Genomic DNA, 8,980 nt, shown 5'->3' with positions numbered 1-8,980 from the left:
ACTCTGAGACAGGAGCATATTCAGCAGCAGGCTGCTGGCCCTGAGCTGCTCCACAAACTGTAACTCTTCTCTGGGTGGCCAGGGAGGATCATGATTAATCCTGTAATTCACATGCTTATCAGGACTGTTTACACACTTCTTTGTATCCTATTATGTTTTTATTAACCTGCCTTCAGGCATCCATGTAGCTGCTGAATACTTTACTAATCCCAAGAGAAATTTAAGAGTATCCATCAGTTTCTTCTTTTGCAGAAACACTGGCACAGTTCTCATTTTTAATGTTTACATTCTGGATCCTCTCCTCCTAATCTCTGCTATAACTAACGGCAGCACACACACAAACCCTCAAAGTTTGAGACAAACAGGCATCCAGTATTTGTCCACCATTTTATTTCATGTGACAAGCTGCAACACAACTCTGAAAGCTTAATGCGGCTCAAAAATGCCACCTTGTGGCCAGAGTAGGCAAAGACAACTCGGAATGATTCAGCCATTGCGCTTACGAAATATACTGTTGACAAGTGGGTTTGTGTAAAGACAGCGTTTTATTCCATCTTTCATTGGAAACATTAAATAGAACTTTCTTTGCAGGATGACAAGACAGGTACATTTGCATTTTGACATGTTTTACAAACCAAGTGCTCCGAACTACAGCACCCCTCCTCCTGGTTTTTCTCTCCTCAGCTAAACAGGTTAGATTGTTTCGATGTTTACGAGTGCTCCTCAGCCAGCTTCTCAGCCTTCTGAATCACTTCCTCAATGGGACCGACCATGTAGAAAGCCTGCTCAGGCAGAGGATCGTACTCACCTGAGAAGGCAAACGGGCACAAAATGCATTAGTATGACAAGTTAAGCGTTACAACGAAGGACTACAGAACAGTAAGCCACTCCCTTTCCAAAACACTTACCGCCAAGGATGCTCTTGAAGCCCTTGATGGTTTCTTTAAGGGGCACCAGCTTGCCCATGTGACCAGTGAAGACCTCGGCCACCTGGAAGGGCTGGGACAGGAAACGCTGGATCTTGCGGGCGCGGGCTACAGTCAGCTTGTCCTCCTCAGACAACTCATCCATACCCAGGATAGCAATGATATCCTGAAGGGATTTGTAGTCCTACAACAAGACACAAAACTAGTTAGCCTGAGAAATATTTAGCCGGTCCAATCAAAAAGCAGCAGGCAAGTTCCCAACCTGGAGGATTTTCTGCACACCACGGGCGACGTCGTAGTGCTCAGCTCCAACAATGTTGGGGTCCATGATACGGGAGGTGGAGTCCAGGGGGTCGACAGCGGGGTAGATGCCCAACTCTGCGATGGCACGGGACAGCACAGTGGTGGCATCCAAGTGAGCGAAAGTGGTGGCGGGGGCAGGGTCAGTCAAATCATCAGCGGGCACATAAATGGCCTAAAGAGAAGATGTAAACTTGTTTTTACTTGGATCAAACAATCAGGATTTATCAGCAGCATTTTGCTTCAATTATTCATCCAATGCCAGTTTTTAGAGTTTGGACTAGCAAATCCAACTCCTGGTGAAGGTGTCGCAGCACTGCTCAAAACGTACCTGCACAGATGTGATGGAACCCTTCTTGGTGGTGGTGATTCTCTCCTGCATGGTACCCATGTCAGTGGCCAGAGTGGGCTGGTAACCCACAGCAGAGGGGATACGACCCAGCAGGGCAGACACCTGAGAGGGCAGGCGGCGATTTTACAATCAGCATCAAGCTCACCTTATAATCTTAAGTTTTAACTTTCCAAGAGCCAAATTAAATTCTGTTCTGCCTGAAGTTACAAACCTCAGAGCCAGCCTGTGTGAAGCGGAAGATGTTGTCAATGAAGAGCAGCACATCCTGACCCTCCTGGTCACGGAAGTACTCAGCCACGGTCAGTCCAGTCAGAGCCACTCTGGCACGGGCACCTGGGGGCTCGTTCATCTGTCCGTACACCAGCGCCACCTGAAAAAGGACAAGACCAAGTCATTTGGAGGCGTTCGCCATGGCAAAAAACCCACAATTTTAATAAATATTTTTTTCTTTTTAAGGAGATCTCCACACATCTCACCTTGGAGGTGGTGTCTTTCAGGTTGATGACACCAGACTCAATCATCTCATGGTACAAGTCATTTCCCTCACGGGTGCGCTCTCCGACACCGGCGAACACAGAGTAACCACCGTGGGCCTTGGCCACGTTGTTGATCAGCTCCATGATCAATACAGTCTTGCCCACACCAGCACCACCGAACAGACCTGCGGAAATGAGAAAGTAAAGTTAGCTCGACTACAAAGACTCCAGCAATACAAGACACGTCTGTGTATCCTGATCACAGAAGCAAATATTTAGGTTTTAAAAGACTTACCAATCTTTCCTCCCTTGGCGTAGGGAGCCAGCAGGTCCACCACTTTAATGCCAGTAACCAGAATCTCCTGTTCCACACTCATGTCAGTGAACTCAGGAGCCTCTGCATGGATGGGTGCAGTCCTAAAAAAAAAAAAGAAAAGGGAAAAAAAAAAGAAATTTAAGTTTAATATTTATACACCCCTCCATCATGGCAAGTTCATTTATATTTGCCAAATGAGACCATACAACCTGAAATAAATAAATAAACTCACTGTTTGGTGGAGATGGGACCCCTCTCATCAATAGGCTCACCAATCACATTCATGATCCTGCCCAGGGTCTCGGGGCCCACTGGGATTCTGATGGGGGCACCAGTGTCCAGAACTTTTTGTCCACGGACCAGACCTTCAGTACCATCCATAGCAATGGTGCGCACTGTGTTCTCCCCTATGCACACAGAAGGAAACTTCAATGAAGTCTTACAATACAAGCAGTGCACTTACAGAAGTTTAGGAGGGAATTTTATCATAAAAAAACATGCTTACCAAGATGTTGGGCCACCTCCAGGACTAGCCTGGACTCGCGGCCGGCGACTTCTAGGGCATTCAGGATGGGAGGGAGGCCTTCGTCGAACTGGACGTCGACGACGGCACCGATGACAGCCACAATGCGACCGGTGGCAACGGCGGCAGCGGCGGCTGGAGCGACATAGTCTCTGCCTGTGGAGGAATACACAGAACGTGTCCAGTTATACCGGAGTCATCCATGTGTGTGACGGCAGTGAGCTCAGAGAACCACTGTTGTTTATTTAGTTATAAGGGCAGCCGCAGCTGTCCGCTAAATCTCAATGTCAAACGATTGCTGTCGGCCAAATTGTGAGAAAGCATCTTCGTGCACTTAAATCTATTCAGCTACAAACTTTTCGTGAGCGTGATTCAACGTAAAACAAATCAAACCGTAACCAGTCATTTCTATTACTTATGCGGCGCTGTCTTAAATGACAACTGAATGAATTCAACTAACTCAGCTAACGTTGCTAATGCTGCTACTGTTATTACAACCAATTCTTCAGCAGCGAGTGATTAAGTTTTATATTTCTCAAGCTGCCCTTTATATTTTTCAAGGCGTCCGTGGGTCAACTTTGCAAAATGCCGTGTAACCTTGCTAATCTGCAAACTGTAATGCTAGCTTAGCTGGCTCGCGCCGCCTCATGTCATTACACAAAGGTCATTTCTGCTAACACACAAAAAGGACAATGTCTGCTCGTTTTCTCAGAAATGACACAAGCTAAGACGTGCATATGTAGCTATGAGTATCCATAATATGTTATGAAATAGCTCCACTGGGATTAAAATCTTACATTTCAATACTAAGGCCTAGTACGCCACTGACAGGAAAGCCAACATGTTGCTAGCACCAGCTAATATCTGCGCTGCTGCTGCCCTCTGCCACTTGCGCCTGTTTCAATCTTTTCTTAATACACTTTCGCTTAAAAACACAAAGTATGCCAGACTCACGTGAAAGGACGGCTGGGGATCCAACAAGGGCTTTCAAGGGCTGGACTCCAGGCTTAAGAGCCTGCAGAGCCCCGGTGCAACAGCGTCCCACAGCTCCCAACATGGTCAAAATGGCTGAAGGTGGAAAGAGACAGAAGAACTTAGGGCTTTATAATGAATGATCGCTGACGCGAACTGCGCCTGCGTGCATCGTAAAGAAGTTAAACTGAGCATGCGCGGATGTTAGGAACAGGCGGCTGACATTCTGCCCTCCACAGAGCTGGCCTGTTTGACAGTAGATGTGACTTTCTGAAAGGCATTCTAAGCAAAAGGTTAAATTTTTTAGGACATAACTGTAACGAGCGGTGTGGTTAATGTAGATTGACATGGGAGCATTTAATGATCATGGTGTAAATGGTTTTCTGCTGCACCCCTTGAGATTTGCTGTCTTTGTCAATGTTTTGCTTATTATGGGTCTTATTATGTACCCTCATCTTCCAGAGGAAAAGAAAAATATCTACATTCTGAGAAACATACATTTGTCTTTATTTTCAATTTTGTATATATTTGAAATAAGAAAACAGTATCCTTTCGGCTCTGTGCAGACACCCTACTCCACCATTTTGACCGTTGCATGTTTGATTGGTTTCATTAATGTTGTGGGCAGTTTCATTCATGTCTGTTTAGGAGGCTTCCAGTTAGGATTCTTTCAATTTTTACATGTCTTTGAACAGGAGTTAAGGCTTACTTTTGGGCTTTCTCTATCAGGATGGAAATGTGTGACAGGACTGACAAGTTCCCTGTAATACTGATTCCCAGAAACTGTAGAACTGTTCCAATTTTATCTGTCCAAATCTTCTATTTGTTGCCTTGTTTCTTTATTTTTCATATTCTGGCCTTTTCACTTTGCAACACACGGCAAAAATTGCATATGAAAGATGGGAGATGTCAAGCGAATGTGGAAGTGCATTAAAGCGCAATACCACCAACGACCACTAGATGGTGGCACCAAAGCGTCGCTGACTCCAACTGACTCAGATTATGAAAGTTCCAACTTCTCTCATGAAATATTAATTAAATGTTTTCCCCACAAATGCCACCTACAGCCACTCTTTCTGATCAGTTTTCTGCTCATCATTTTCTAAATTAATTTTACAATCTTTTAATTTTTCTAAACTGTTGCTTATAGTACTTTCCTATAAGTAAGGATAAGTAAAGTTATCCTTTGTGGAAGCCTTTTCAGCACCCCTGACGTATGAAGGGGGCGTGGCACATTCGTCCAACATTGTAAATTGAATTAACTGTAACTGTCATATTATCTGATGACAGTTTGAAGTGACTCTTCAAAGTAAAAGGCATTCCATTTTGTTAAATGCCTGTCACCATCCTCTCCTCGTGTTTGTCTTTGCCTCCTCTGCTCACATCTTGCAAAGGGGATATATAAAAACAATAATTTTCCCAGTGATTACTGAGAAAAGTTTCAGAACAGATCCTATGTTATTAATGCAAACCTGCAGATGTCCAGTGGAGTCTTGGGAGAGGCCAGTCTGGACAAACCAAAGCTATGTCTCATTTTCACAACGTAAAGTAAGTTCACTTTGAACAATATACTATAACTATAAACAAAACAAAAAAAAACCTTTTGGATGTTCACATGTGCTTTAGATCTTCTCCCAGAATGCAATGCACAAAGAAATGGAAGCGCTTCACAGCTGCAGCGCATTAAAACGAGTTGTGGCTGATGGTAAAAAAAAAAGAACAGACAGCCCCCGGAGACATCTCAGAAAATAAACACACTGAACATTTTCCCGTCAGTGAAAAACACAAAAAACTTCGACTTTCTTGTTCAGCAGCGGAAAATAGGGACAAAGATCACAAACTGTTTGCACTTTGGGAAGGGAATTGGTGCGGTATTTAGGTGTGGATTGCAAGCCCCCATATTTTCACTAGAGGGTGCAGCTGTACCAGAAGATATGGGAGATGGACATATTGGTTTTGTGCCACTGGATGCATGCCTTTGCCAGTATAGAAAGCATGGTATACATTTTTGCCAGACCCATTGCAAATCATTACATAAAATCTGTTGATCTGAGTCTACAACTCTTGAACAAAACTGCAGATAGATTTTACACACTGAACATGCTCACTGAGGCCTGTAGAGTCTGAGATGTACCTCTTGCATTCTTTCCTTTGAATAAGTCAAATCTACTGTTTTGGGTAATACTGCGACGGAATGTAGAAGGCTTGGCATCATTCCCGAAAAACCACAGATGACTATCTGACTATCTGCATGCATAGATACGGCGCAAGTAATTTGTCTGCAAAAACACAGCACATACACTATTTGAATTAAGCAGCCTTTGCATGCCTCTAAGTCAAGACTGATGACTGATGAGTGAGGTTACTGTGTTGCTAGGCTTTTGTGTTTTGTGTTGCTGGATCATTATTTCTCCAGGTACATTCAGGAGTTTTCAGAAGTGGCCAACACCCACATTGTCACTGACATAAAAATAAAAAAATAGAGAGTATATCTTGAGCCACAACTTGCCTGAGAGTAAGAAATAAAAGAATGCTGATATCGACTGTCAAAGTTTCATTACTGTTTGGAGAGACTGTGTCAGTGTTGGTTTTTCTGGTGCTGCAGCTCTTGTGATTTGGCCAAATGAGGTCACATCACTGTGAGAGGCTGTGTGATACAAGACTGGACGTGTTCCTTGCAACCCGGAGCAGCTGAAGCCTGTGTGATTCAGATCTTATGTCAGCTTCATAGGTCATTAGAAAAATGTCTGATGTCTGGTAATCAAGGCGTCTGCTCTTTGATTCCATAAAAACAATGATCTCTTGCAAATATTCTCTATTCCAAAAGCAAAGCCACACCTGTGAACTGCCTTTTCAGTTGTTGCAAAGTAACTTTTTTGACGCTTGGGGTAGATTGACATTGGTGATCTTTGACTTTTCACCCTGCTCGCAGCATGCCTCTGGGCAATGTCTTTCCCACTGTCTGTCAAACACTGTGGCTCAGACTAAAGCTTATCAACAATTCTAATATTAGCGTGCCGTGACAATTTGCACAAATATTTATGAACTCCAGATGATAATTCTAATGTCAAGTTTTCAGTGTCACAATAAAAGTTTTTGGTTTTTTTTCAAAATTCGAATCCATCTGCTACAGTCGGATTGGTTGGGATATATTATTTTACAAACTTTCAAGTTTCTTTGAAGAGGAACGGTAACACATTGCTCCTTTAGCTTTTAACGTCAGCATTGGGCTGCAATGCATTTACACCCTATGCATTCCCATGACTACTATAGTTTTCCTCTTTAAAATGAGGACAGTTGCACTGGGATCCATGAGATGAGATGAGATGAGACTTTGTTTATCCTCATATAGGAAAATAACATGTGGAAACACACTTTGAATGATAAATACACTCAAGAAAGTTGATAAAAACTGTTAGGTAAAAATAATCACTATTTTAGTCAATTAAAGGACTTTTTAAAGACCACATCCACTGATCAGTCATAATATCCTGACCACTCACATATATAAGTTCTCTCCGTGCTACCATTAGAGCTCTGACCAGTCAGGGTGTTAACTAAAAACATCTGAGTGTCCTGGAGTCATTTGGGAAAGATCCTTTGAGCCCCGTGGGTTGTAGTGTGGGGTTCTGGTGTGGGACTTACTTGACACAGATGCCATCCCAAAGGATATCCCGATGCGTTTGGTGCCCACATCCCCACATCCCAGATCATTTGTCATGTTCTTTAAGCCCTTTGAAAGCAGATTTTGTGGGCCCTGCTGGTGTCCTGCTGTGGGTCGTTTTACTGTAGGGGAGGGGTGTTGCCAGGTTGGCAGGTGTCAAAGTTACATTGGTGTGAATGACAGAATGCAGGTTTTTCCAACTGAACAGTCTTCGAGTCGAATATTGCTCAGTGGCTTAGGTACATTTCCTCTTCAAGTGGAAACTAAATATAAAAAAGAACACAAAAATGTAGGTTTTCTGGTTGATACAAGTGAGACTCATTTCTAGGTTGTTAAGTGTTTTGGTTTATAACCACATACATTCAAAACTAATAGCATTCCCATTACCCCATCTGCTGGTGTAGCTAATTAGCTCATTCTAACATGCTAATTTGAAATTACTGTGGCCAGCACTGGACAATGCTGTAAACTCTTTACCTTAAAAAGACAGATTTCGGTTTCTATTGATTATGCTGTAATTGTCAGCTCTCCTTTAGATCCCACTGAAATATGAAAACTCGTTGGGACACAGACATCTGTTTTTGAAATCTTATGACGGTGTGAATTGATGCAACAATCAACGGTCACAGATGTCAGTCATCTTTTCATCTGTCCTGCTGACATATGTTTAAAGAACATGCATTATCTTGTAAAAACGTTTTTTCAGCAAAGTCACAAAGACACCTTGAGGGGGAAGTTTCAAAGAGTTTAGCGGTTGCTTCTGTAGTTTCGTAGAAGGAAGACCTTGGCACAGAAGAAAGACCTTGGTATGGCATCTTCTCAGAGCATCCCTGGTCTCTTTCAGATCACTCTCATTAATCCATACTCTGAGAGACTGCCATCTTACTTTAAAGACAGTTCTGCTTCAGAAATCTTTTATGTAAGAAGACTTTAAATTTTGCAGGGTAACAATGTCGGCTCATTATTTCAGATTGCCTGCCGTGAAATATTTCAAGAAACTGAGGACCAAAAGCAACCTCAAAGGTCATCGATTTGCAGCTGCCTTACTTAGAGTTTCTCAAAGCTTTTTGTTTTTGTAATGCTTAGGATATTGAAATTTAGTGCTGTGCGCTGTTATTGGTGTGCAAAACGGCAAATAGAAATGTGTCTAAGCTGCCAAACGTCCTGTGATTTGCACCGTCGACCCAAAGAAAAAGGTAAAGCCAGGCATCAGCAATGACAGCTTCTGCCGATGTCCATTAGCAAAGTGATTCCAAGTTGACACCATAATAAAAGACAAAAATATACATTTTAAGTGTGCTTTGCTTAATCAGCATGTAAAACAGGGACAGCAAGCTGAAAAGGACTTAAGGAGTACTATCTTTTAAACAGGACATTCTTGAGTGGCAGCTCCCCTTTCACTGCTTTCAGGCAATAAAAATGCTCACTACAATCCCTGTTGCCCTTTTATG

General features: G+C 42.9%; 1 protein-coding gene across 1 annotated transcript; it reads right to left on the bottom strand.

Moving 5' to 3' along the window:
• Positions 1-526: 526 nt before the first annotated feature.
• atp5f1b (ATP synthase F1 subunit beta) lies at positions 527-3,989 on the bottom strand. Its single transcript, XM_072384998.1, has 10 exons — positions 3,848-3,989; positions 2,876-3,049; positions 2,603-2,777; positions 2,350-2,471; positions 2,055-2,239; positions 1,790-1,948; positions 1,558-1,680; positions 1,189-1,401; positions 909-1,110; positions 527-808 (listed from the first exon to the last, which is right to left on the bottom strand). Exons 1-10 carry the CDS (start codon positions 3,948-3,950, stop codon positions 711-713), a joined length of 1,554 nt encoding a protein of 517 aa, XP_072241099.1. The 5' UTR covers positions 3,951-3,989; the 3' UTR covers positions 527-710.
• Between the last annotated feature and the right edge of the window lie 4,991 nt (positions 3,990-8,980).

The sequence above is a fragment of the Leuresthes tenuis genome, unplaced genomic scaffold (genome assembly GCF_036924035.1).
Source record: "Leuresthes tenuis unplaced genomic scaffold, fLeuTen1.0.hap1 SCAF_1, whole genome shotgun sequence".
NCBI lineage: Eukaryota > Metazoa > Chordata > Actinopteri > Atheriniformes > Atherinopsidae > Leuresthes > Leuresthes tenuis.
The sequence above is the reverse complement of the archived record's forward strand: the minus strand, read 5'-3'. Positions and strand labels throughout refer to the sequence as shown.

What these genes read in the sequence shown, in the direction of transcription:
- atp5f1b (XM_072384998.1), bottom strand. Translation starts at nt 3,950, where the DNA reads ATGTTGGGAGCTGTGGGACGCTGTTGCACCGGGGCTCTGCAGGCTCTT. An exon ending in ATCCCCAGCCGTCCTTTCAC is followed by an intron (nt 3,050 to 3,847) that starts GTGAGTCTGGCA and finishes ATTCCTCCACAG; the next exon opens with GCAGAGACTATGTCGCTCCA. An exon ending in CGCCAAGGGAGGAAAGATTG is followed by an intron (nt 2,240 to 2,349) that starts GTAAGTCTTTTA and finishes TCATTTCCGCAG; the next exon opens with GTCTGTTCGGTGGTGCTGGT.